We start from the raw sequence: 26,270 nt of genomic DNA, 5'->3' as shown, positions 1-26,270 counted from the left end.
CCCCACGGACCGACCCCCGGACCCACCCCCGGCCCCACGGACCGACCCCCGGACCCACCCCCGGCCCCACGGACCGACCCACGGACCCACCCCCGGCCCCACGGACCGACCCACGGACCCACCCCCGGCCCCCCGGACCCACCCCCGGCCCCACGGACCGACCCACGGACCCACCCCCGGACCCCCGGCCCCCCGGACCCCCCGACCCCCCCCCGCTGGGTTCGGGCCCCGCCGGAGCCGCCCGGCAGCGGGAAATTTGTTTTTAAAAGTTTTTCTTTTTTACCGCCACATTTTTTTTTATTTTTTTTTTTTGGCGGTTTTGGCAGTGGGGGGGGGAGGGGGGGAGGGGTTGGCCCACGCGGGAAGGAAACGGGTGGGAGGGGGAGGGGCAGGTCCCCCCAAAAGCCCGGAGTGGGGGGAGCCGTGGGGCTGCGAGGTGGGGGGGGGGGTGGAGCCCCCCAAAACCCCCGGGGCAGCACCCCCCCAACACCCCACCCCCCCCGGGGACCCCCGGGGCACCCAGAGACCCCCCCAGAGTGACCAGAGACCCCCCCAGGGCACCCAGAGCCCCCCCCAGGGGCACCCAGAGACCCCCCCAGGGGCACCCAGAGACCCCCCCAGGGGCACCCAGGGGCACCCAGAGACCCCCCCAGGGCACCCAGAGACCCCCCCAGGGTGACCAGAGACCCCCCCAGGGTGACCAGAGACCCCCCCAGGGTGACCAGAGACCCCCAGAGCGACCAGAGACCCCCCCCAGGGCGACCAGAGACCCCCCCCAGGGCGACCAGAGACCCCCCCCAGGGCGACCAGAGACCCCCCCCAGGGCCCCCAGAGCCCCCCAAACCCCCCCCTGAGCCCCCCCGAGGCAGCCGCGGTCCGGTCGGTTTAATTTATTACTGCTCGAAATCCAGTGCCATCGACAGCCGCGGCCGGCGCCGCGCTCCCACCCCACGGCCGGCGCGGTGCCATCGGTGGGGGGGGGGGGGGGATGATCCGGGGGGGACACACGGGGGGAAGGGGGGCGGGGGGGGGGGCACATGCATCCGCCGTTCAAAAACCGACGGCGAGGGAAACGCCGCGGGAAGGAAGAGCCGGCACCGCGGCCCGCGCCGGCGGTTAGTGCCGGGACGGAGGCGGCGCGTGCCGGGGAGGGTCCCGCGGCTCTCGGCAGTATAAATACGGAAGAGGTTCCACGGAGGTTACTCGAGCGTTCCTACGGCGTTGCTACCCGTTAGAGCTACGGGGAGGGGGGGGACGGGGCAAGGGGGGCGCGGAAACGGCCGGAGCCGCGGAATGGGGGGTCCGGCGGTTCAGTCTTCCTCGGTGCCGCTGCCGGAGCGATCCTGCGGGGAGGGGGGAGAGGTCAGGGGCGAGGAGGAGGAGGGGGGGCAGGAGGAAGGCCTGGGGGGGCAGGAGGAGGAGGAGGGGAGGGGGGGCAGGAGGAGGAGGAGGAGGGGGAAGGACAAGGAGGAGGAAGGCCTTGGAGAATGGAAGGAAGAGGAAGGGGGTGGGGGGCAGGAGGAAGGAGGAGGAGGAAGAGGAAGGGGCTAGAGGACAGGAGGAGGAGGAAGACCTTGGAGAACAGGAGGAGGAAGAAGAGGAAGGACAAGGAGGAGGAAGGCCTTAGAGAATGGAAGGAGGAGGAAGGCCTTAAAGACCAGGAGGAGGAGGAGGAGAGGGAGGAAGGCCTTGGGGGGCAGGGGGAGGAAGAGGAGAACGGCCTTAGAGAACAGGAGGAAGAGGATGAAGGCCTTAGAGAATGGAAGGAGGAGGAGGAAGGGGGGGTGGAGGAGGAGGAAGGCCTTGGAGAACAGGAGGAGGAGGAGGAGGAAGGCCTGGGGCGGGGGCGGGCGTTACCTCCTCCTGCTCCTCCTCGCTGTCGTCGTCGCTCACCACCGGCTTGGCGCGGGAGCCACGGCTGGTACGCCGACGGCCCTTCAGCCGGTCCTGCGCCTTCTCCTTCCGCCCCAGCTTGATCTTCACCTTCACCGAGCGGGCTGGGGGGGGGAGGAGGAGGAGGAGGAGGAAGAGACGGGGTCACGGCAGGTCACGGCGGGTCACGGGGGTCCCCAATCCCCCCCCCCCGCACCCCCCCCAACCCGTCCCGGCGTCCCCGCAGTCCCCGGCGCAGCGGCGCGGGCAGCGTGCGCTTCCCCCAGGCACGCTGCCGGTCCTGCGCCCGGGGAGGGGGGAGGCCGGGGCCGCGCAGCCCCCCCCCCCCACCGCCGCGGCGGCGGAGCGCGCTCACACTCGGATTCAGAGCCTTCCTCTTCGCCTTCCTCCTCCTCCTCGCTGTCCTCGCCTTCGCTCTCCTCCTCCTTCTCAATTTTCTGCCTCACGCTGGTGAAGACGGACTGGAGGACGATGGAGTCCTCGTAGATCTGTAGGGGGGGGGACACAACACGCCGACACAACGCCGGGGTGAGCCCAAAGGAACCGGCGGCGAACGCCGCCGACGCCGGGGCTCGCGCCGTGCCGTGCCGCACCGCGCCGCGCCTTACCAGGGAGCCCTCGAGGTTGAAGGTCTGCGCGTTCTGGCACAGCAGCATGACGTCCTTCTCCAGGTCGTTCAGGCTCCGGTACTTGTGGTTGCGGATTCGCTCCTGCCGAGAAGGGACGAGTCAAACCGTCGCCGCCGCGTTCGTTAGCCGGGCGGTAACGATACCGGGGGGGGGGGGGTTTCCGCCCCGCGCTCTCTGGTTCTCGCGCCCAGCGCGGCACGGACCCGAACTGCGTTACCTTGATTTTCTTGAAGTCGACGGGTTTGCGGATGAGCTCGTAGTATTCGGGCAGCTCCTTGCGGGAAGGCAGCTGGATGAAAACTTCGCTGAGCTGCCGTCCACTGCTGCTGCAAAGAGAAACCGCGCGTCAAAAGGCGAGAGCCGCGCCAGAGCTGCTCCCCGCTCCCAGCCCTCCTCCTCGGCAGCGCCGCGAGGACGCGTGCGTCCCGTCCGGCGGCGGCGGAGAGGAGCCCGGAGCCGCCGCGAAAGGGGCCTGGGGCGTTTAAAACGGCCGCTCCTTCCCCCGGGGAAGCGCCAACGGCCGCACCGCCGGCGCCCGAACGGTGAAACGCAGCGCCGGGCAGACTGCGACCGGCGGGACGAGCCAACAGCGACCACGCCGGGACGGCTGCCCCGAAAGGGACGGAGGGGGGCAGTTTTGCCAGGCACGAGCCAGCGGCAGAGCCGCCCCTCCGCAGCCTAATTAATTAATTCCTCGTTCCCAGCCCGCCCGGCAAAGGCGCCAGCGGCCACGTTGGATCCGTACATCTCGGCTGCCCCGCGAGCGGGTCGGCGGCCGCCCAGCAGCCGCAGGGGCTCAAACCGTCGGCGCTGCCGGGACGAGGTCCAGGCTCTCGTGAGGAGACGGCGGCCGGCACGGCGAGAGCTCGGCGCCCGCCCCCCCTTCTCTTACCTGTCCTTGTACTTGATGACGGCGTCCACGATCTTCTTCATTTTTTTTGGTGAGGTTGGGGGGGTTTGGGGAGAGTTTCTCCGCCGGCGGCCTGCCGCGTTTCTTCTGCTTTTTGCTATCGTCGTCCTTATCCCGGCTGCGGGTGCTGGTGGTGGGGGTGGCGGAGCCGACGTCCGTATCCCGCTTGCGTTTACGGGAGGATTTTTTCTGGCGCACCTCCTCCTCGATCTCCTCCAGCGTACCCTCCTCGATCGCCTGCGCGGGGAGGGGAGCAACACGGGATCCGCTAGCATGGAGGTTCCCGGCTGCCGCCGCGAGATTCGCGACACGCCTCTGGCCGACCGCAACGGCTCCGTGCGCCGTGGGGGGGACACACGACATCCCCGGTGGGCTGCCGGCGCTGCCCGCTCAGCCAGGACCTGCCTAACCCATGTCTGCTGCTCCCCACGGCTGCGGGGTCCGGGAAACGCCGGGGCAGCTTCCCCTGTGCCGTCAGCCCACGGCGCCGCCGCGCTCCCAAAGCCCGAGGGGGGCTGGGGACGCGGCTCTGGGTTTGGTTTGCGGGAGCGGAGGCTCCGTAGGGCCCCGCGCGAAGGCTCGGCCGTGGCGACGGCTCTGGGGCGACCGTGAAGGTCCCTCAGCGAGCGGGTGAGCGCGGGACGGGGAGAGCCGGGCCGTAACGCCGACAGCCTCGCTCAACACATCGGCCTCGCCGTAACTGCCGCTGAATCTCCCTCCTCCTCCTCGCAGGCTGCGGGCGGCGTTGAGAGGCCGCCCGGCCTCGTTAAGAGCGACCCCTCATCGGCTTACGGCGCGGGTTTGTGCCGGGACAGCTCGCGGGGAAGCTGGGCCGGGCCGAACCGCGCGGTGGGACGCAGCGCCGGGCGTTTGCTGTGGCGCGGGGGGCGGGAAGAGAGCCGAGCGCTGAAGCGGAGGTTTGAGAACGATGCTGTACCATGTATACCTTGAGCCACTGCTTCTCCGTCAGCGAGTCGCTGTAATCCACCTCCTTACGGTGCCGCGAGCCTCGCCCAAACATCTTCTCCTCCTCCTCCTCACACGTCAACCTCTCCACCTCGGCATCGTCCTTGATGATCCACGACGGCAGCTCGTCTTCCTCCATCAGGCGCGGTTTGCGCTTGGGGTTTCGCGCTTCTTCCCGCCTGCGGTCCAGGTCCATGCGCTGGAAGAAGAGAAGGGGGGGGGGGGGGGGGTTTGCTACGGCGCTGCCGGCAAAACCGCGGCGGGGAAGAGGCGGACGCTACGTCCCGAACGCCTCGGGGCGTCCTCGGAGGAGCCGCGGGATCGGCCAGCCGGACGACGGGGGCAGGCGGCGGCTGGGGGGATCTCCGAGCCGGCACAGGGCTGCGGCGACACCGGGGACGGGGGACGTCGCCCGGCGCGCGTGGCCGGAGGAACCACGCCAGGAGCTGGGGGGCGTTTCGGTAGCTGCCGGCTCCTCGCAGCTCGGTAGAGGCTGCGTAAAATAAACCCCACCGGCCGCAAACGGGGAGAAACGCGGCACGCTCGCCGGGAGGCAGAGCGACGGCAGATCTCGTTAAGCCGGCTGCTCTGCCGGGGCCGGGGCGCTCCCCCTCCGTCCGCCGGCCTTCTCCAGGCAAAGCTGCCGCTGCCGAAACCCTCGGAGGGCTGCGGGGCCGGCGTGTCGGGCACGGGAGTTAAGTGTGCGCCAGCGGAGCTGCGATTCGGGGCGGGCGCGAGCTCCGGCCTCGCACCTGCGCTCGGTAAGTGCCGTTCGTGAGCCCTCGCGCCCTGCGGCGAGGCTCGGAGCGGGGCGGTGTCCCTTAACGAGGGGCCTCTCCGCCGCTGGAAACGCTCCTTGTCCCCTCTCTCCCAGGGGTTTTCTCGGGCCGGAGCTCTTTTGGGTGGGAAAACGGCTTTTTTGGTGTTTGGGTTTTGGTGTGTTTTTTTTCACTCAGGGACGGGGGTCCCGGCCCAGGCGGCACACGCCTCCCGGCCTCTCCCCGAGCTCTTCCCTTACCGGAGCCGGGAGCGTCCTGACTTTGAGCCCCTGGCTCTACTGTTTCGTTTTACCTGTGTAACGAGTCACGGCTTCGTTAAGGACTCTCGGCTGATTTCTGTTAGAGAGACCGTTTTTAGCTGCTACTCGGAAGAACGGCGGGCACCACTCCTCCTCCGCAGCCTGTGCCATTGCTCACCATGAAAAGGTCAAACTCCTCTTCGTGCCGCGCAATCATCTGGTTGACCGTTTCGTCGTCGGGAACTTCGTCTTCTTCCTGCAAGATTTCAAATCCCCGATTCAGTGGCGAGAGAAGGGCGGCGCGGCAGTTCGTCCGCTCGGAGCACAGCGCCGAACATCGTTACCATCCGACGCTTGTTCGGTTGCCCGTGAGAGATGCGGTGTGGTGTTTGGTTTTTTTTTTTTATTATTATTTTTATTATTAAATTTTTTTTTTTTTAAATTTTTTTTTTTTTGGGCGGCCTCAGTCCAGTTTCTAGCGGACGGGTTATCCACGGTGCAAAGATCACCGTCGGAGCTGGCGCGGTGCGTTGGCAGTCTCAGCAGCGAGGCCGAGGATTGAATGGGCGTGGAGACTGAACAACCCCTCTCACCTTTAGAGGTGGTTCCTCCAACTCAGCGTTCAGGCACAGGGTCGAGGCAGTGTGGGGGAAGCTTGCACTGCCACTGCCGCTGCCCGCGCTGTATCTGTTCTGTGGATAAATAGAGGACTTCAGTCTCCAGGGCTGTCAATCCGGCACCTTTCACCGACGCTACAAATTCACTTCAAATAGAAACAAGTGTTCATGCTCCTTTTTTTTTTTTTTTTTTTTTTTTTTCCTCTCCTCTCTCTCTCTCTCTCCTCGCCTTCTAGCCCCCACGCCCTTGGCCTCGAGGACGCGCAGAGCAGTGGAGCAAAGCCAGCCGCACGTTCGCCATTCGCGCTCTGGAGTGGGAGGAAAGCTGCCAGCGTCGCCCCTTACCTCGTCCTGCTCCTCGTGTTCCAAGATAGCCTGGAGGAAAGCTCTTCGTTCGTGGCTCGAGGATTTCTGGTCAAACATGCCGGCTTGGATAACCTTCTGGTCAACGTTCAGCTTGTATTTGGCGGCGGCAAGGATCTTCTCCTCCACGCTGTTGACGGTGCAGAGCCGGAGAACGCGCACTTCGTTCTGCTGCCCGATGCGGTGAGCTCGGTCTTGCGCCTGCAGGTCCTGCCGGGGAAGGGCGTATCGTTTGCAGAGTGATTTTTTTTTTTTTTTTTTTTTTTTTTTTACAGCCAGCTCCCGCCGAGATTAAAAAAAAAAACCTAACAAAACATTAAAAAAAAAAAAAAAAGCCCCACGCTTTTATCCTCTAAATCGTGGGAGACGCAGACTGCGCCCTGAACACTCGCAGTGATCCCTGCGGACTACGGTACGCTCATAATTCGGTTAACAGAGACCATCGGTGCCGCTGGCCGCTCGCTCCTTAGGAGACGCGGCATGCGTGGGGAAAAAAAAAAATTTAAAAAAAAAAAAAAAAAGACCACGCGGAAAATCGCAGCCGGAATTTGGGGACGGATCTCTGCCTCTCGCGGGCCGTCCGTCGCCGGGAGCGTGCCTGCGGGTCTCCGGCAGCACCGCGCTCGGGGGACGGCAGGGGTTCAACGCCTCGACCGGTGCCGGGAGGAGGAAGCGCTGTCTGAGCTGGGCTGCCGGCAGAGAAAACCTCTAAAGGTTTGGGGCAACGACTCGTTCGGCTGCACGGGGCTCTCGGCTTTTCCTCCAGCCGGCCTCACCCGCCAGAACCGAGCCGCGCGCTCGCAGCCGGGAGGGCAAACGCCCGGGTTCTTGCACAAAGGCTACGCCGCTGGGTCTCGTCCCGGTGACGCGGCTGCGGCACCGCGGACAGAAACGGTAACGTTTGGGCGAAGGGTCTTCGTCGTCAGGGCTGCGCGTCTGGAGGGGTGCTACGGCTCGGGAGCGAGCGCGGCGCTCTTCTAGACCTTCTCCATCCGGTTTCGCTCGCTTTCGGTTTGTTTTTTGGTTTGGTTGGTGAGGTTTTTGTTTGGTTGGTTTTGGTTTTGGTTTGGTTTGGTTGGTCGGGTCGGTTTTTACCTGGTGAGGGTTCCAGTCGCTGTCAAAGATAATCACAGTGTCGGCAGACTGGAGGTTCAGACCCAGCCCGCCAGCCCGCGTGCTCAGTAAAAAAATGAAGTACTCGGAGCCTGGCTCATTGAAAGTCTTTAACAACATGCCCCGGTCCTCCGCCTTAGTGGTTCCTAAAAAACAGAGAGGAAGGGTCAAATCCTGCCCCGAACCACGCGACGTCACCGGGACGGGAGGGCCGGGGGCTCCGCGGCGTTCCGAGGGAGCCGGGACGGGAGAGGCGGGAGCGTGCGGCTGCTTTCAGGAGAAAGACTTGAGAGAAAGGGCAAAAGGGAGAGGAACGAACGGCTACGGCGGGCGGGCGCTGCTGGCCCGGCGCGGCCTCCGGGCCGTCCACGAGCGGATAGGAAGGTGCGGCGGAGCTCAGGACCGCGGCGCCGGGAACGCGCCGGCGTTAAGGCGGCTTTTTGGTACGTTTGCGAGGCCGGGGGTCGTTACGTGGGGTCGGGCAGCAGCGGGAGACCGAGCTCGGTGATACGCGAGGGTCTGTCCCGGCCCGTCCTCCCGCCGCTCTCAGGAAGGAGAAATGCGGCTCCGAGGGCCGGGGGACGCTCCCGGCTGCGAGACGAGAGCTCAGAGACGCTCACGCCGGTCGTGGTGTGGAAACGCCACGGCGCCGGCTGGCAAAGGGGAAACCGGGGGCGAGTTACCGCCAACCCCGCGCTGGAAATCGTTAAATCTTGCGACCGAAGGAGCCAAAAAGCTCCCAGAGACCGACGGCGAGGAAGACGCCTCGGTTTAAAGAGCTGCTTCGGCCTCGGCCCGCGCCTCGCCTTCTCGGCAGCTTAACGCTCCTCTCGGAGGGTCGGTTCTCGGAAGAGTCGGCACCGCGCTTTGCCGGCAAAGGGGGTTTGGGGCTGCACGGGCTTCGGCGGCGGCGCCGCGTTCAGGGGTTTATTCCAACCGAACGCGGGGGATTGGCTTTCCTTTTCCACCGGGTGAGATTCCTGCGCAGGCTGAGCCACGCGCCTTCAGACTTAAACCCCCAATCCGACTAATTCAGTTAGATTTGCGTTATTTTAATAGCGTTACAGGCCGCCCGGCCCTTCGGAGCCTCCTTCGGGGTTGCGGAATTCAATAGGAAAATTTTTTTTTTAAAAAAAAAAATGATATCGGGAACTGAAGGAGCAGCCGACGACAGCGTATAAAGTCAAAGGCTGCGCTTTCTATCTCTCGTCCCGCGAGGTTTTGTTGCTTTAACCCGTGTCCCGCAAGCGGCGTTAATTACTTTACGAGGCGCTGTTTGCTTCGGCCGCGTTTCCCCTGCGAGAGACGCCGGGTCGGTGAACCCGTGGGGAGCTTACCTCACCGTTCGGCACCCCTCCCAGCCAGGGGTTTTTGTCCTCACCGCCAGCCGCGACGGAGCGGGCGGCTGCCGTCCCCGCGCGCCGGAGGCACTCACCGTCCAGCCTGAGGTATTTGAATCCGCGGTAAGCAAAATAATCTTCCATGATGGTCATGAGGGAGGTCATCTGGCAGAAGAGCAGCACCTTATGGTTGGTGGCTCGTAATTTGGGGAGAATTCTGTCCAGGAGTTCAAATTTGCCCGAGGCTCGGTACAAATCCAGCCTGGGAGGGAAGGAGTAAAAGAGGGAAATAAGGATTTGACGTTAAAACCGTGGCGTTTCCCTCGCGTAAGGATTGCCAGTGCTCAGGACGGCATCGCCAGTTCGTTTACCGCGCGCCGAGAATAAACCCCTTCACAAGGAAAAGCCGCGAATAGCGTCGCTTTTGGTAACTAAAAAAAAAACCAAACACCAACTCACCCTTGCACGATACCTCCCGTGAACCCCAAGTGCTCGGAAAAGGATTCCTGCAGGCAGAAAGAGAAACGACGTCAGAAACCCTCCTCCCGCCACGAATAAATCCAACAAAGTCCCGGAACTGCCCCTAAAAAGAGAAGCGGCCCTGGGGGACGGGCAGGGAGGAGCGGCGAGGGCAGAGGTCCCCACGCCGGAGCCGAGCGATTTTAAAAAGGTCTGTCCGGCCGGCAGCAGCAGCATTCGTGCCTGAAGGGACACACCGCTCTTTTTTGGGCGATCCAGCCGCAGCGAACTCGCTCAGACGGATTTCGGACCGTTTTGGGCGGCAAAAAAGGAGCGTTTTGGAGGAAGCCTGACGAGGCTCGGCTGGCCGAGCGGCCAGGTTGTCGCTGCTCGGTCCATGCCGCAGCCGCGAGAGCCGTTTGGTTCAGGAGAGGGGGCCAGTTTTTCCCCCCGCGTTCCCGGAGCTCGTGCGTGCCAGCCCTGAGCCCGCCCTTACCTCTATGTGCTGGAACATGTAGGGGTGGTTACAGATCTTCCGCAGCTGCATGATGGTGTTCATCAGGGTTTTCGTACCGCCTTTGCCCTGCGCCAACCGGACAGCGAGTTAGAAACGGGAATTTTAAAGTTTACCGGCCGTTATCCGAGGGGTCTGTGAGGAATGTCGGGGAGCATTTCCACGGGGGTTCGCAGCCCCGAGGTTTTGGCGCTGCCCAGAGGCACGTTTGGGGGTTTTGTGGGTTTTTTTTTTTTTTTTCTCCTTTCTAATTAATCGCCACTCGACTTTCTGCTCACTTTGACAAGCCGTGGTCTCCGCGGGTGATCCGACCCTCGGGAGGGTTCGGTTCGTGCTGGGCCCAAGCCTGCCGCCGACGCAGGCCACCCCCCTCCCCATCTTCTCGACTTCCGCTCAACCCGCCGACGCGGAGCAGACACCCCCATCCCCGAAAAACGCTTCCAGCCCCTCTCCCGACAGCGGAACGATCCGCCGAAAGCCGGAATTTCGGTGGGCGGACCTTTTTGTCCTTCTCGGAGCCGTCCGTGAGCAGCACGCCCTTGGCCTGCATGTGCCTGTAGAGGACCCTCTGCAGAGCGGACATGTCGCACTTGATGACGTATTCCACCTGCGAGGAGCGAGGAGAGGTTCGTTCCCGAGGCAAACGCCTCCCCAAAACCCCGCTCCGAGACGCCGGACCCTTCCCAAGCGTGGAACGATCCCTCCCTCCCCTTCCCAACTCCGTTTCCAACCCAACCGGCTCCTCACGGCCCCTCCCCGTGTCCCGAGTTTCTCCCGGCCGTTACCTTTTCAGGCAGCTGCGCTTCTACTTCCTTCTTCAGCCTCCGGAGCAGGAAAGGGCGCAGCACTTTGTGCAGACGCCGAATGATCAGGATGGTTTCTTCTTCGTTCAGGTCCACCTGCGCCGCCGGGAAAGGGAATCGTTACACAGGGGGAAGTTCCCTCGACGGTGAGGAGATTTCCCGGGGTCGGACACACACACAGAGCCTCCCCCTCAGCGCGAGGCTGGGACGACCGAAGTCTCTTTGGTGTAATCATTGCGACCTGAGGTTTCTGCACTGATTTTTGGGGGGTTTTTTTTGGTTTTTATTAAGTTTGGACTCATCCTCCCCTGGCTACTCCGGAGCTGTTAACGACGGCACCTTCGCCGTCCGAGAACCGACGCTCGCCAAGAGCCCGACCGGCTTCTCCCTCGGATATCTCGGCGCCGGGAGAGCTGCTCACCCACCCTCGTTTTCCAGTATTCAATTAACACTCCGTGTTTTCCACTCTTTCGCTAAAACCCGCCCCAAGGAAATTCAGTTTTACGGGACGGTGCTCGGCCCCTCGCGAGTGGAAAGCCGAGGTTTTTCCTGCCCCCCTTCCCCGCAGCCACCACCGCTCGCTTTTCCTGCCGTCACCTTTTCTCCCGTCATGGCGAAAGGAGCGTTAAACCACTGCTCGAACGTGCTGCAGCTCTTGAAGATGGTGGGCAGGAGGAAATTGAGCAGAGCCCACAGCTCCGGGAGTTTGTTCTGCAACGGGGTTCCCGTCAACAACAACCGCCGAGGAGCCACGTAGTGCGTGTTGAGGACCTGGGTGAGTTTGCAGTGGTGGTTCTTCATCCTGTGACCCTCGTCCACGATCATGTACTTCCAGCGGATCTACGGGAAGGAGAAGGGAGGTGTGGGCAAGGGACGGCGGCTTTCTCTCTCCACCGTAAACCCAGAACGCCAGGAAGAGATTCCGAGCTAGCCGGGATGGCGGAAAGCCACGCCGACTTCTCCCGAGGAACCCTTTGTGGCTCTGGCTCGGGAGGACACGGAAGGAGCAGGGAGAAAGGAGGAGCGCTCGTGCCAAAAACCCGGCAGAGACCGACGCCGGCTTTGGGGGATTTCAGCATTTCTTCAGCTTTTTGGCTGTTAATAAGTGAAACGGCGTTTGGGTCTCCGCAATACGAAGGGGGAAGAGCGACTGTTTTGTCGGGGTTCTAACAAATTCCCTTCGCTAACAGGGAAAATAAGTATTTGCTGCGGCACAGGATAATCGGCGGTGGGCAAGCCGCAGCTCCTCGCCACGTGCCGGCGAGAGATAAAAATCTCACTTAAAACCGGGGGAGTTTTCTGAAGGGGACCGTCTCGGCGAGGAGGGCGATCCTCCGGCCGCAGCCCAGAGAACACCGGAGAGGCGGAGCTGCCGTTGCCGGCTGCTGGCGGGACCCACCTTAGCCAGGATGTGCTTATCTTTGATGATATACTCGTAAGTTGTGAGCAAGACGTTGAATTTCCCGCTTCGGAGCTGAGGTACAAATGCCCGTCTTGCTGCTGGAGAGCCCTGGAGAAAGAATTTGGAAGAGAAACGTTAAATCGGAAGGGCATTTCCAGGAGAAGGGAGCTGGGTGGCGCAGATGGGAGCAGCTGGATTCCCGCTGCTGTTAGGGAACGGAAAACAAACGTGGATTTAACGATTTAGGGCCGGGAAGCGTCCCAGCTCCCTCGGGATAACGGAAATATCGTTAGGGAGGAGGAAAAGGCAAACCGGCACCCGAGGAATCCTCGCGAAAGGCAAAGCTAAACGCCGGTACTTGCCTTGTACGAGACCTTCACCACAGAAGGAGCCCATTTGTCAAACTCGTACGCCCAATTCGACAGAGTTCTGGGGGGGAAAAAAGAGACAAATGGTAAAAACGGGGCTTTGCGCGATGCAGAATCGCACCGCAGCGACCTGGAGCCGGCACCGAGGCCAGGCCGGGCGTTTTTCCGGGCAGATGCTTACGAGAGAGGTACTATGATGAGGAAGGGTCCGTTGATCCGTTTGTGCTCCATGAGGTATGTGATTAAAGCGATGGTCTGGATGGTTTTGCCCAGCCCCATCTCATCCGCCAGGATGCCGTTCAGGTTGTTGTTGTACAGAGACACCAGCCACTCCAAACCTTTGATCTAGGGGGAAAAAAAACCAAAACACCCAAATCCGGGGATGAAAAAAAAACCCCACATAAATAATCAGCGGATAGAGGAGTCTAATGACGTGCTAACGACCTGCGCGGCCGTGGGTCTGCGGTATGGCAGGCGCGGCGTCTCACCTGGTACTGCTTGAGGACTCCGTTGACCATCAGCGTGGATTGCTTGTCCACCCTCTCGGTGACGGCATGGGCCACGGCGTAGTACGACTGCAAGCCCCTCGCCAGAGCTTGGGACACCCCGTATTCGTCATCGACATCTTGCTTAGCATTCCTGCGGGGGGGGGGAAAAATGGGAGATGAGAGAGGCAATCCCTCCGGAGAGCTCCTGGGGAGCCCCAGCACTCCTGGGGCGATTTGTGTTCCCAAGACGTGCCAAATTCCGTCTCGTTTTGGAAGGACCGCGCTCTCCAGAAGCAGAGCGAACCCCTCCGGTCCCCACCGCGTTTCACTCCTTTGACACAAACCACGCGCGATTCACGGCGGCGACTTTGAAACGGGATTGTAACGGTTTAAGAGGCAGGGCTCACTCGATAATGTGTCTGGCGTCCACTTCCGAGACGTCGTCGCTGTCCGGGTCGGGGATTTTTTTCTTCTCCTCCACGGGCAGGGCGGGCTGAGCAGGTTGCGGTTGCTCCTCTTCCTCCTCCTGCCGGGAGACACAAAATTTCTGAGCACAAAACCGCTTCTTCTCGGTTATACGACGGCAGGAAAACCTGCTCAGCCGCGCTCCGGCCGCCGGCGGCTCGGAAAACCCCAGGGGAACGAAGACAGCGGCACCGCAGCCTCGTCCCGTTCGCTGCCGGACACGCGGGGAGAAATATTTGGGAAGAAAACGGGGCAGTTCACGGGCGGAGCTCGCCAGCTCCTCACATTCTTTATGGGTTGCGTTTTTTAATTGTTTATTCTAAAACCACTTAGTTGAGCCGACTGACACAGATCTGGGCTGGGAAAGGGAATTCTTGAGGGGAGCCTAGCGCGGAACAGACGGCTGTTTCCCATTCCCTCAAAAACGCGTAAAATATGAAAGCGTAAGGGAGACCGGTGGCACTCCTCACCTCCTCCTCCTCCTCCGACCCGCTTTCTTCACTGTCAGATCTCGGAGCTACTTCGTATCTAATTAAATACAAATATTAATATTTAATTGCTAATCTGCTATCGACAGCAGGAGACCAGCACCGGTTCTAGAAACCCTTGCGTTAAAACCTGGCTTTTGTTATCGGCATTAGGTTTTATTTTTTAAAAAGAAACCGCGTATTCATTTATTTTTTCTCCTCGTTTCCTTCGAGTTTCCACCCACCGAACCTCCCGCAAAGTCTCTCCCACGTCATCCGATGAAATCCCCCCTTCCCGATCCGCGGTTCCCTCCCGGCCGCTCCCGTGCCTCAACGCCGGGGATCCCGGCAGATCCCGGCCGCCCCAGGGACTCACCCGGGGTTCATCTCCAGCCAGGCTTCCAGCTGCCCGGCTTTCGGCGCGTCGGTGCCGGTGAGGATCTTGCCGCTCTCCACGTGGATCACTTTGACAGGGAGGTCGCTCATTTGGCTCGTCTCGTCCAGCGGCTGAGGAATCAAAAGTTGAGGCTGCGGGTCAGCATTTTGTATTTTTCTGCCTCGAAACAGAGCTTGTATTCACGCCAACATCTACCGCTTCCACCGAAACCCGCCCCGGGACCCACAAAATCACCGACGGCTTGAAACACCACGTCGCCGGAGGACGGGCAAAGCTCGAAAGCAGACGAGATTTAATGTTTCGCTTTGAAAAAAACCCAAATCAACGGGGACGTTCCGAATCCCCGTGCGGGGCCGCACGCCGAATTTCACTCGCACGGGAACGATTAATTTGAAATACGGCCGCGGGGAGATTTCCTACCCTTCCCCACCCTACTCCGCACGGTGCGAAAGAAGATTATTTGGCTTACTTCGCCATCTGGCCCGATGGCCGGCGTCTGCCCTTCCGCGTTCTCTGCCTTCTGAAAGAGGAGGAAGACGGTCGTTAGTGACCCAGCGCAAACGAGGAGGACGTTACTGCAGCTCCCCGGGGAGCTTCGCTCTCCGCTCACCTTCTTTTTCTTCTTCTTCTTCTTCTCCTTGGCCACCTGCGCGGCCTTGTGTTGCCGCACCAGCTCCGTCAGGTTGGCTACGTACTCGTCCGTCTGCTGCAGCAGGTAGGCCAAGCGCTTGTCCTTCTTCTGATCGATCAGCTTGCGGTACCCTTCCTCATCCTCCGCCTACGGCGAGGAAGATCGTTAACGCCCCCGCCTAACGAAACGAGCCCGACGTACGGCACGCGGACGCAGGCCGCCGCTTACCATCAGACGGCGCATCCTCTCCTTCTCGATCCTCTCGTTTTCCTTCTTCTGCTCCCGCTCCGTGTTGGCGTGGTAAGTAGCCACCGCCTTGGTCAGCTTCTGAATCTTGCCCGTGACGGAGCGATGGTATTCCTTGAAATCTTTAGCGTGCTGGAGGATGCTGTTGAGGTATTCCTGCGGGGAAAAGGGAACGGCACACGTCAGGCCTCGTGTTCCGCGGAGTTCATACGGCCGAGGCCGTGGGCTAAGCGAGATTGGTTTATGTTTAACGGAACAGAATATCGCAGTCGGGAGGGACCTGCGACGGTCGTCTGGCCGAAACAAGGATCCTTCTCTAACCAACCCCCTAAAACCCAGGAACGGCCCCGAAAACGGGCAGGTTCGGCGGGTCGCGGCTGACCTGGTGCTTCTGCCTGCGTTTCCGTTCCTGCTCGATCTTCTGCTGCTTCTCCAGCTTCTCGGTGATGCGAGCCTCGCGCAGGGACTGCCGCTTGCTGCGCTTGTACGCCTTGGCGTTCAGGGCCGTCTCCAGGGCCGTGTCTCGCCTCATGCACACCACGACTTCCTGACGCAGCTTTTGGAGAGATGCGGATTAAAAAAAAAATAAATGAGAGGGGGATTCGATTCCGCGAAATAAATAAATAAGTAAATAAAAGGGGGAACTAATTCCGCGAAGAATTTCAAGGGAACGAGTTAATAAACCAGGTTTTCCTTCGAGAGAGCGCTTACCTGGCGCTGAAAATTAAGCAGCCTTAGTGCTTTCAGTTCAATGGTCGCTTTGGTTCTCAGGTCACCGGCCAGCGAGCCGGGAAGGTTTTCCAGCTCTTGGATCCTGTGAGCGATTCGAGCTTGCAGCCTGCAGAGGAAGGAGACGGGATTTCGTTCGTTTGCGCCCCTCTGCTAACGAGGAGCTGTTCAGGTACGGCTCGATCTCAAGGGAGATGAGCGTTTTTAACTCGCTTTTAATTAACCGGCCCCTACCTGTACTCCCTCTCCTGCAGGATTTCCACCGGATCGAGTCCTCTGGGTTTCTGGATCGGCGTGATGCGGTTCTGTTTCTGGTGGAGCTGCACCATGGGAGCCGGCTGCGCCGGCTGACCCGGGGACTGCGTCTGCGGCGGCATCACGGGCGACGCGGCGGGCGGCACCGCCGGAGGGGCTGGCGAGGGCCGGCCGGTGGGCTGGGGGGGAATCAGTTTCTGAGGTGCGCTAGTGGGGGCTGCGGCGTTCGCCATCGGTCCTGCGGAAAAACAAACCAGGACGCCGTCGAGAAAACGGCGAGGAAAGAAAACGTAGCCCGAGCTCCCGCCCTCTGGAAAGGGAAGCGTCGCTTCGTTAATCACCGGCCCCTGCGCAGGTTTAAGGCGCGTTTGCTGCCAAGGAGCCCCGCGGGGGTCTCACCTTCTGGCCAGGGCTTGGGGGGGCCGCCGGGGGGTTGCCCGGGCATTCCCGGGGGAACTCCTGAGGGTCCGGGAGGGGGCATGTTAGGCCCTCCGATACCTGCAGGAACGCCGAAGAAAGGGGGGAAAAAGAAGGAGGGGAAAAAAAAAAAAAGACATTAAAACATCAATCTCTGCCTGTGGTTACTCAGCCGGAGCCCAAACAGGGGTACAGCTCTTTTCTAAGCGCATCGCCCCCCCCAGGCGTGCCCCCCACCCATCAGCGGGATGATCGGCCCCCCCGTACCCCAAAGCGCCCGAAGGAACCTCCCCGCCGGGTGGGACGAACGTCAAGCCCCATCCCCGGGCAAGTTAACGGGCCAGGAGGTTCAAACCGTGCCAAATCGGGTGAAACCGGGTTAAAACACCCCCGGACCGCGCCTCCGCGGCGGGGAGCGCTCACCGTGAGGTCTGTTATAGTTTGGAGGTGTCGGTCCCGGTCCAGGCCCTTGCACTGGTCCTTGCACTGGTCCTGTCCCGGATACGGAAGGCGGAGGTAGTGTCGGCATTTGCTGCTGCATTCCGGGCATGGGTCGTTTTCCCTGCACCGCCATCTGAAGGTGGTCGGGCAGAGGCTGGCCCCTCGCCAGCATCTTGTAAGCCATGATCTGAGCTCTTAACTGGTGTAACTGGTTCTGGTTAAAAGGGGTCGGACCCCGGTTTTGTTGTCCCAGAGCTTGGGGATCGGTACCGTCCAAGGGGACTCCTCCGGGCCCCGAGGATAGCTGAGGGCCGGAGGACGGACCGTTCGCCGGAACGGGACTCGAGGCGTGTTCGGAACCGCCGAGCGGAGAAGGGTAACCTGGAGGGAGGGAGACGGGTGAGACGGGAGCAAAACGCCCCTTTTTCAAAAAAAAAAAAAAAAAAAAGGTACAAAACTTCTCCTGCTTTAAACCTGGGAACCCCGGGAGCGATAAATCCTTCCCCAAAATGAAGGATTTAAAGCAAGGCAAGTCCTGGGACGCTGACCGGAGCAGAGAGGAGACTGGGATGCGAGGAAGGACAGACGGTCCTTCTCCGAGTTTGACCTTTTCACGCGATTCTTTGCCCATTTTCGTGACTACCCCACCGGCCGGCTGGCATAAACAGAAGGGGGAAGAGCCAGAGGCGCTCTGGGGGCTCCAGGCTGAGCCGCAGCCCGATCCCTGGGAAAAGGAGATTTATTTTTCCTAAAGAAACGAACCTTGCGAGTGCTGATCCATCGGGCTCGGGGGAGGACCCATTCCCGCGTGCCCGCCGGGCCGCATTCCCATCCCTTTCATCTGGCCGTAGCGAGGATCGTCGGTTATTCCCTTCTCGTGCATGGAGTCCATGGGCTGCGGGAGAAAACCGACATCCCAAAAATCAAATTAAAATCAAAGAGCTGGCTAGGCCGGCCCCGGAGACGGAAGAAAACCGAGCGCAGGTGGCTGCGCGGAGGCGAGCCGTGCCGTAAAGGCGGCAAGGATTCACCGCGTGCATCGACACTGCCAAAAAACTCCTCCAAACAAAACCCCGTTTGCCGGCAAAACACCGCACCGAAGGGCGGGGAGGGGAATAAGCCCAAGGGGACGTTAAGAGAGACTCGGAATTGCTTTAACGCTTTGCTGCTCAATTTTCCCCCAGGTCTTTCAGCTGACGATGCTGAAGATGATTGGGGATTAAAAAAAAAAAAAAAAAAGCGAGAAAAAGGAGGTTTGGACGATGAAATAAAACCAAAAGAGCCCCAACGCTCTGATGGCGGAGGTGGAAAGGGAGAGGGGAGGGTTGCTTTTCCTGAGCTTCGAACTCCCAACGAGAGGAACCTTCATTAGAGGGTTCTCTCTCCTTCCTTATTAGGTAGGAAATATTCTATCTCCTTCCTTATTTATTTAGGAGGGTTCTCTCTCCTTCCTTATTTACGACCCCCCCGTTATTTGCCGCAAGGAAACCGCGTAAAACTCTAAGATAAACCATCGACCCCTCAGGCTTTCTGTCTCGAGGAACCGAGAAATTAAAATTTAACGGGGATTTCCAGCCTCACCTTGTGCATCTGGTGCATGTTGTCCTGAGCGTAGCCCCCCGGCCCCTGGGGCGGCAGCGGGTGTCCCGCCGAGGGCGGCCCGGGGCTGGGTCCCATCATGCTGTGTGCGGAACCGGGAGAAGGACCGGGGCTGGGGCCCAGCATCGCCCCCGGGGACGGGCCCGGCCCCGGAGAGGGACCCGGTCGAGGGGTTCCTCCCAGCGGAGGATCCGGAGTCGACATCGTCACAGCGGGAGACGGGAAAAGGATCCGGGAGACAACGGGGTCGGCTCGGCCGGAGCTGCCGCGGTTCCTGGGAAAAGGCCCCCCGAAAAGCGGGCGTAGAAAAGGGAAAGCGGGATTAGGGACAGGCAGCCGCCCGCCGCGGAGCGGGAACCGAAGACGTCGCTAACGAACCGAGAGCGCGTTAGCGAGCGCAGCCCGGCGGGCTCTGCGAAGCCAGAGGCGTTGCGAATAAGAAACCCGCTTCCGAACCCATCGTCCTCGCGGTGCGAGCGCTGAACGTTCCCGGGATTTGCCGTGCCGCCATCCCGGCCGCGTGCAAAGTGGGTTTTGGGGTATTTTTTTTTCCCCCCCCGTTCAAGTGGTTTTGTAACAGTCCTGGAAGTGATTTTTTTTTTTTTTTTTTCCTTTTTCCTCCACCCAGACGTTGAAATCAATTTAAAGTCGTCGCACGCTCACTTCAGCTTCCGGTAAACTCCAGAGATGCGGTTTAAGCCAAAATATCCTGCAGGAAAACATCAAAATCCAGCACCTAAACGGTTCGGAGACTCATCCACGTTAACCAGGCGATTTGCGTGGAAAAGCGTCGCTCCTTCGCAAGAAACGAGAATTTCCAGTAAATTCAGGCAGGGCGCAGAAGAGTTATTAAAAAAATGAAGGTTGGGAATGCGTTTGTGTTCCAGCAAACAGGCTGCGGACGCAGGGAAACCCGAATCCATCCTCCAGCCCCAAAGCGGGATTAATTCCACCCAAAGCGCCATTCGCACCGTGGGAAATCTCTGCAATCGCAAGTATAACTTACATTTAAAAAATAAAATAAAAACGAAAGCGAGCTTATCTGTCTGGCGAGTGGCGCCGGATTTAACGTGACACCAGATTTAATTTATTTCCCCTTCAAAATGAGCTTGACGATACCGGGGGGGGGGGGATTTTTTAAAATTACTTTTTTTTTGCCTCGGGGGATTTGCCCGGGGAGCAGATCTCGTTTTGAGCAATAATTACGACTGACGTCACCTTTCGCCGGCTGGGAGCACCAGTTTGCTGCCGATATTAAAGTGGGAGGCGCCGAGAGGCCATGGGGAAGGACACGGATAGATCGGAGCGTCGGGAAATCAAGAGCATGAAAATTAAACGAGAGCAAGCGCTGGGACGGAGCGAGGCCGGGCCGCGGTACAGAGCGGGAGAGGAGCCGCGCCGGGGCGATGCCCTCGATGCCGTTAACCTCGAAGGTTCCCCGGATCCTCGCCGAACTGCTCCCAACGAGGGTTTGGAAGCGGCAGAGAAAAGATTTTGACTTCAAAATAGGGTGAAAAGCGGAAGCACGGGGGAGTTTAAGAGCACAGATGGTCGCGGTGAACGTAACGTCCTCGGCTCGGACCGCGCTTCTCCGCTCAGAGCCCCTCAGGACAGGAATTCGCAGCGTCGCCCCGTTTTCCCTGAAAAACGCAGCTCCCGGGGGGCGTAAAATCCGCTCCCTCCCCGCCCCGAGCCAGATTAAAAGATTCGCTCGCTGGCGACAGAAGTTAAACGCGACATGAAAATAAAGATGCGGCGTTACCGCGGCCAAAGCGGCGGTTTTCTGAGCGGCGAGGCCCGGGAGATACACGCGCGCGTGCGACGCTGGAGCAGTTAAACGCCTGCGGCCCCCTGGGAGAGCAAATCCACGTCTGGGTTTCACGCTCTGATGCGTATCGCAGCTGCGAGAGGCGAAGAGGAACCGGAACGGGAGGATCCGAACGCAGCGGCGCGGCCGGGAGGAAGACACCGGGCTGAAAACGCGGCGCGTGTCGTCGGCGAAACGGAGCGGCCCTCCGTGGCGGAGCTGGATCTGCAGGAATCTCGGGTTTGGGGGGGAAGGAACTCCTGGGGTTTGTGCTTTTCCTCTACGATCGGGGCGAAACGCTGCGGTTTTGAGGTCCGGTGACGTTTCAGCTCCTCCAGTATTCACCTCGAGCGGTTCCTCCTTTCTCACAGCTTCACTGGAAACACCACGGCACAAATTTGGGACCTTTCTCAAGAATTAAACGGATTTTTAAGAGGTGACTGGAGATACGGGTATCCAGAACCACCATAATTAACGCGCTCCTCTTCGACGAAGCCTAACGAGCGCAGGGCAGACGATCCCTCACCCTCCTTTCCGCAGCCTCGTTTCATCCCGATTCGTTCCGGCAATTTTGCGGTCGCAGGTGTTTATTTTTCATTTCCCTCCCGTGCCGTCGGTAAACACGACGGAGCCAAGCGCTTCCCACAAACCCGGCGTGGAAGGGAACGATCGCGCCTCGGACCGCGGCAGCTCTCGGATTCAGGCTTGTCCCAAGGAATTCGGTTTTCCACTCATAAAAAAAGGTGCAAAAGCGGCTGTTAAAAAGCAAAAAGCTCCTAAAACTTCCCGTTCTCCTGGTCCTAAACCCAGCCGGCTCCGTAGCAGCGCCAAACCCACGGATTTAATCATCTTAAGGATCTGTGGGCCGCGAAAACGGGTAGGCGGCCTCCAAAGTTCACCGCTCGTTTCCTGCCGGAGAATCCAAACCTCGAGCAAAACGTCGGCGATTCCCAGGAAAGGGAGCAGCTGTCGGGGAGGGAAACTTCCCAAAAGATCGACCCGGGGCATCCTGCGCAGGAAACGACGTCCTCGGAGGAGAACGGGAGCGCCCTTCGTCTACCGAAACGTCTTCTGGGTGCCCGCGAGAAGCCTCAGCCCCGGGAATTCCTTTTTTCTGGGGCGATCCCGCTCGCGGCGCGGCTTTCGAAGGACGTGGGCGCATCTCTTGTCTTTGAACGAAGCCGCGACGGCTCTCCAGGCTTTACGTTTCCCAATTTAAAAGAATATTCGATACTCGCAGCGGCCTCGGGAGGGGAACTGCGACAGGACCTCGAGCCGCGCCGCAGCCGCCGAGTGTCTCGGCATTCACCGGCACAAACCGCCGAGGGAACGGCAACGCGACCGGTGGCCGTTTTCAGTCATTTTTCGCGGTTTTGAGCTGCGCCGGCTCCGGGTACTGTGAAAATTCAGCTTTTCCAGCTGCAGAGCCGCTCGTCGCCAGGCAGAGGGGAACACAGAAGGGATTTATCCCCGAGCTGAGTCCTTCCACCCCCAGAGGAGAGCAAAGGCTGCAGGACCCGTTTTCCTTCTCCTCCTGCCACAGCTAACAAGGAAGCGAGGACTAACGAAGCATTTTTGAGAGGAACAGAGGAACGCTACCCACCTACCGACTGGCTTTTCCAGAAGAAAACCAGAATAAATAGCGTACTTCAAGGAACGTTACGGAAGCGTGGAGTACTTTCTCGTTAAAAAACGAGAGCGGATCTTCTTCCCCTGCGGCAATTTTATTCTTATTTCTAAGAAAACCCCCACCTGACCCCCCCCAATGCCACCCACGGGGGCGTCCCCGACCAGCGCTGGGTGCTCCCGGGGCGAGAAAACCCCAAATCCAGGCACCTACCTACGGGCATGGAGGTCTGCGACCCCTCACGGCACGGTGCCGGCGCGGCGCCGAGGGGCGGTCTCGGGATGACGAGCTTTCACCGCAACGCTGCGGGGAGGGGGGAAAAAAAAAAACCAAGGGTAATTAGTCAGTAACCCTCGTTATCGGGGAGAGGAGGAGGGCGCTCCTCTCCGCTTCGCCCGGTCTCGGAGGAGAAGCCCATTAGTCAGCGTTAACGAGGCATCCTACGCATCAGCGGTTCAAGATGCAAAGTTCGTAACGGCAACAACCGATCCGATGGGGTTTTTGGTGATTTGCTTACTTACGGGTAAGTTAAGGGCTGTAAGACGGCGCTTCCCCTCCGAGATTACAAACCCACGGAAGGAGAGGTCGTTCGTCTGTCCGCCCATCCGGCGAGCGGCTGCTGCCGGCACATGCCGGCGAGGCCACCGGCACGTAGAGGCCACCGCGTCGGTGCCGGTGACGTAACAATTAATTAAAGAATTCACATTAATGCCCTGGGTGCTCGCTAAGGCAACGGAGGTTTCACAAATCTCTGCAGAAACACATCTCACTCCCTTCCACCACCCTAACTTGATGTTTTTTAAAAAAAACAAACAAACAAACCAAACAACCAACCCCCAAACAACCAGACCACAGGCTGGGGACTGTTATCAAGTCCTTGGTTGCAGGAGGTTAAAAAAACAAACAAACAAAAAAAAAAGCGCCTTCCTTAATTAATTCGAGTCATTTGCTCCGTTTGCCTATTTATGAGGCTTTTCAGCGCGTTTTCGTAACGCGCAGAGCCGGGAGAGACGGCTGGGTGAAAAAATAAGTTGCTGCTCCGAAAAGCAGGTCTGGTTTTTTTGTTTGCAAGGCCAGCGCCGGTCAGTTAAAATCATCCCCCGGAGCTCGGGGCAGGGCTCAGCCCCGAGTTTTCTTGTCTCTGGAGAAAAGGTTCCGGGATTTTTAAGTTTTTCTAAACTTTTAGCGTCAAAACAAGCCCGGAAGCTCAACCTGTGCAGGGGGTAAATGAAACAGGCTGCTCGTTTCTTCGTTATCTCGGCGCGGCTCATGAATTTTAAGCAGCAGCTGCACAAATCCCTTAATTACACCCACCCCCCGCCGCCTCCTTCAGACTCTGATCTTCGAAGGAGGAAAATAGAAATTATTCTAACAGGGGAAATTAGCAGCAGAGTCCCCGGGCTCGCTCACCCGTCTTCCCTCTGATCCCGGGTCGGCAGAGCCGGAGCGGCACCGGACAGCCCACCGATTGGGTGAAAAAAGGAAAAATTAGGGAAAAATCCCTCCTAACGCGTATAAACCTCTGTCACCCCCGCAGCTCGGCAGGGAAAGCTAAAAACGATGCTCTGCTGGCGCAGGAAAACGCCGCGTTCCACCTCAAAGGAGCCGAACACCAGATGAAAATAACTTTGTATTATTTTCCCCCCAAATCAGGAGCTCATTTATAAAAATAATTAGCGAGGGCTCGGCGTTTCTCAGCAGCCCGACGCCGCAGGATGACGCTCGTGCCCGGCTTTAACGCATCGGGAACCTGCAGTATCAGAAAAAAGGGGCTGCGCCCCCAAAATCCCCCCCCCCCCCATGGCGGTTGGGACCCCCCGGAGCAGCCCCCGAGGGACCCCGGTGGCGACGCCGACGCCTCAAAAACAAAAGACCGCGGCACCGCCGAGGGCTGCGCCGCCAACAAAGGGGAGGCAGATGCCCCCCCCCCCAAAATGGAAGATGACGGCTGGGACCCCCCCGAGCGGGGACACCATCGCACGGTCCTCGTCCCTGTAAATGAGCGGTGCTTTTGGGCGGCACCGGGGGATTTTTACGGGGATTTTTGCTAACGAGCGTTGCGATAAAAACCAAACCCCCCCTCTCTGCGACGTGTGTGTGTCGTCCCCCCCCAGGATGGGGCCCTCGTTGCGCCCCGTTCCCACTGGTGACGGCGGCTGTGCTGGATCCCCCCCACGCCGAGGGTGGCCTTTGTGCTGGGAAGGTGACGGGTTCCCGGGGCAGGTCCCGGGCAAAGGGAGCCCATCCTCGGGCACCGTGACCCCCCCACCCTGCGCCAGCACCCCCCGGAAAGGGGAAAATTAATTCATTTTAGGGGAGGGGGGGAGACGGGGAGGGAGATCAGGAGGGGATGGGAGAGACGGGGAGGGAGGGAGGCCGATCCCAGCGTCTCAGAAACAAGGAAGAGGATGCTGAGAGGCAGAGAGCACCCCAAAACCAGCTGGGGGGTGGGACAATGACAGCAGCTGGGGAGGGTCCCGGCTCGGGAGGAGAAGGGGGGTTTAATGGGGAGGGGGCACTGTGTCCTCCAGAAGGACAAAGCAAGCCCCGAGGGAGGAATCGCTGGGGGAGGATGAGGAGGATGGGGCTGGGGGGCGGAGATGCCCCTGGGGGGGCGGCAGTGCCCCACTGAAAGGGGGGAGAAGGGTGTAAGAGTGGGGGGGAGGCAGAGCCCGCAGGGGCAGCGGGGCTGGGGGCACCGGCACCCGGCAGGGTGGGGGGAAAACGGCTGGGTTTGGGGGGAGGGTCCCCCCCTTTTGAAGGAGAATGAGGAAGGAAGCTGGGGAGCAGCCTGGGGATTTGGGGGGGGGCACTGCGGGGTCCCTGACCCCCCCCTGCAGCAAAGGCCGGGGTGGGGGGGAGACACGGGGGGCAGGGCCCAGCCTTGCCGGCCCCGTAACGGGGAAACGGGGGGGTCTGGAGGGTGGAAAAGGGGGGTGCCGATGGGGGGGAGGGGGGCACCGAGGGATTGCTGAGGGGGGAGACCGGGGTGGGCGAGCGACGAAGGGGTGAGAGGGAGGAGGATGCTGGGGGGTGAAAGGGGGGATGGACGCGGGGGGGGGGGAAAGGGGGAAGGTGCCGGGGGGCTGAGAAGTGGGGGGCGCTGGGGGAGGGGGGGTGCTGCGGTGGGCCGAGATGGGGGCGGGGGGGGGCAGAGGATGAGGGCACCCCCGGGGGGACAAGGTCGGGATGATGATGGCGGATGGGGAGGAGGAGGAAGGGGGAGGAGGAGGAGGAGGAAGAAGCCCAGAGCCCCCCCCCCGCCCCGAACAATGGGCAGCGCGGCCGGCGGCAGCAGCGCTTCGCCGAGCTCCCGTGACCCTCCCGGGCCGCCGTACCCCCCTGCAGCCCCCCCCCCCCTCCACACTCCCCCCCCCCCCCCCCTTCCCTCCCTCCCGGCCCCATTCAGCCGGGCCCCGACCCGCCGCCCCGGCGGAGCCCCCCGCCGGCCCTTACCGCGCTGGCCGCCGGAGGAGCCGCTCGCAGGGGCCATCCCCGGCCGGTCGGGCCCGTCTCGCCGGGCGCGGGGGGAACAAAGGAGCCGCCGCCGCCGCCGCCGCCGCCTGAGGGAGCGACGGAGACGCACGCGCGCGCCCGCGAGCAGGCAGCCAGCGCGCGTGCGCGACGCCTTCCGCGCAACCTGGCGCGCGCTCCGCGCCCCCGGCCGAACCAATAGCACGGCGCCTTCCGACCAACCGCGGCCAATGAGGGCGAGGGAGGGGGGGTGGGGGAAGAGGAGAGCGCGCGTTCCCATCCCTCCCCGCCCCTTTCTCCTCGCGGTAGCCAATGCGAGCGTGGCGAGCCCGCCTGCTCCGCGCCATTGGCGGAGAGGGGCGCGGGGGGAGGCACCGGGCGCGCGTTTTGGCCAATAGGAGGAGGCGGAGCGCAGCCGGCAGTGGCGGGGGGGGGGGACACGACGACGGACGGCCCGCCCCACCCGCTCTCCGCGCGGCAGCCAATGAGAGGCGCCCTCGGGTTCTTCCCCCCCCCCCAATTCCTCCCCTCTACCTGTCTGTCTCCCGCGCTGGCAGCCAATCAGCGCGGCGCAGCCGGCCCATGGCGCGGGCTCCATCCCAGCCGCAGCCAATGGGGCTGCGAGAAAAGGGGCCGAGGGCGGGAACGCCTCGTGCCGGCCGCTCGCTGAAGAAGGGCGGGGGGGGGGGGAGGGAGGGAGGAGAGAGGCGGCGTGCGCGCGCGCGCCAGCAGCGCGGGGGGGGGGGGGGGCCCTTCACTTCGCGCATGCGCAGCGACCGCGCCACTGCGGCGAAGGGGCGGGGCGATGGAAAGGGGGCGGGGGCGATGGAAA

At 61.1% G+C, this 26,270-nt stretch overlaps 2 protein-coding genes across 3 annotated transcripts in view; one reads left to right on the top strand and one right to left on the bottom strand.

Annotated features, from left to right (window-relative positions):
- Positions 1–26,270, top strand: part of YIPF2 (Yip1 domain family member 2) — a 42,444-nt gene that overhangs the window by 12,122 nt on the left and 4,052 nt on the right. The gene's annotated exons all lie outside the window — the stretch shown is intronic.
- On the bottom strand, positions 876–25,582 carry SMARCA4 (SWI/SNF related BAF chromatin remodeling complex subunit ATPase 4). Its single transcript, XM_075738074.1, is given in 37 exon segments — positions 876–1,343; positions 1,858–1,997; positions 2,249–2,381; positions 2,502–2,603; positions 2,740–2,848; positions 3,415–3,461; positions 3,463–3,669; positions 4,379–4,597; positions 5,595–5,672; positions 6,010–6,108; positions 6,379–6,606; positions 7,492–7,655; positions 8,945–9,111; positions 9,309–9,355; positions 9,805–9,891; positions 10,322–10,429; positions 10,608–10,721; positions 11,223–11,465; positions 12,025–12,135; positions 12,390–12,456; positions 12,577–12,740; positions 12,884–13,034; positions 13,291–13,409; positions 13,819–13,876; positions 14,192–14,322; positions 14,682–14,732; positions 14,823–14,990; positions 15,072–15,245; positions 15,472–15,645; positions 15,801–15,927; positions 16,053–16,311; positions 16,473–16,571; positions 16,914–17,312; positions 17,694–17,826; positions 18,513–18,804; positions 22,178–22,267; positions 25,421–25,582. Coding segments are annotated over 35 exon segments (4,932 nt in total). The 5' UTR covers positions 18,735–18,804; positions 22,178–22,267; positions 25,421–25,582; the 3' UTR covers positions 876–1,310.

The sequence above is a fragment of the Balearica regulorum genome, chromosome 30 (genome assembly GCF_011004875.1).
Source record: "Balearica regulorum gibbericeps isolate bBalReg1 chromosome 30, bBalReg1.pri, whole genome shotgun sequence".
NCBI classification, from domain to species: domain Eukaryota; kingdom Metazoa; phylum Chordata; class Aves; order Gruiformes; family Gruidae; genus Balearica; species Balearica regulorum.
This window is presented reverse-complemented; position numbering and strand designations above follow the sequence as displayed.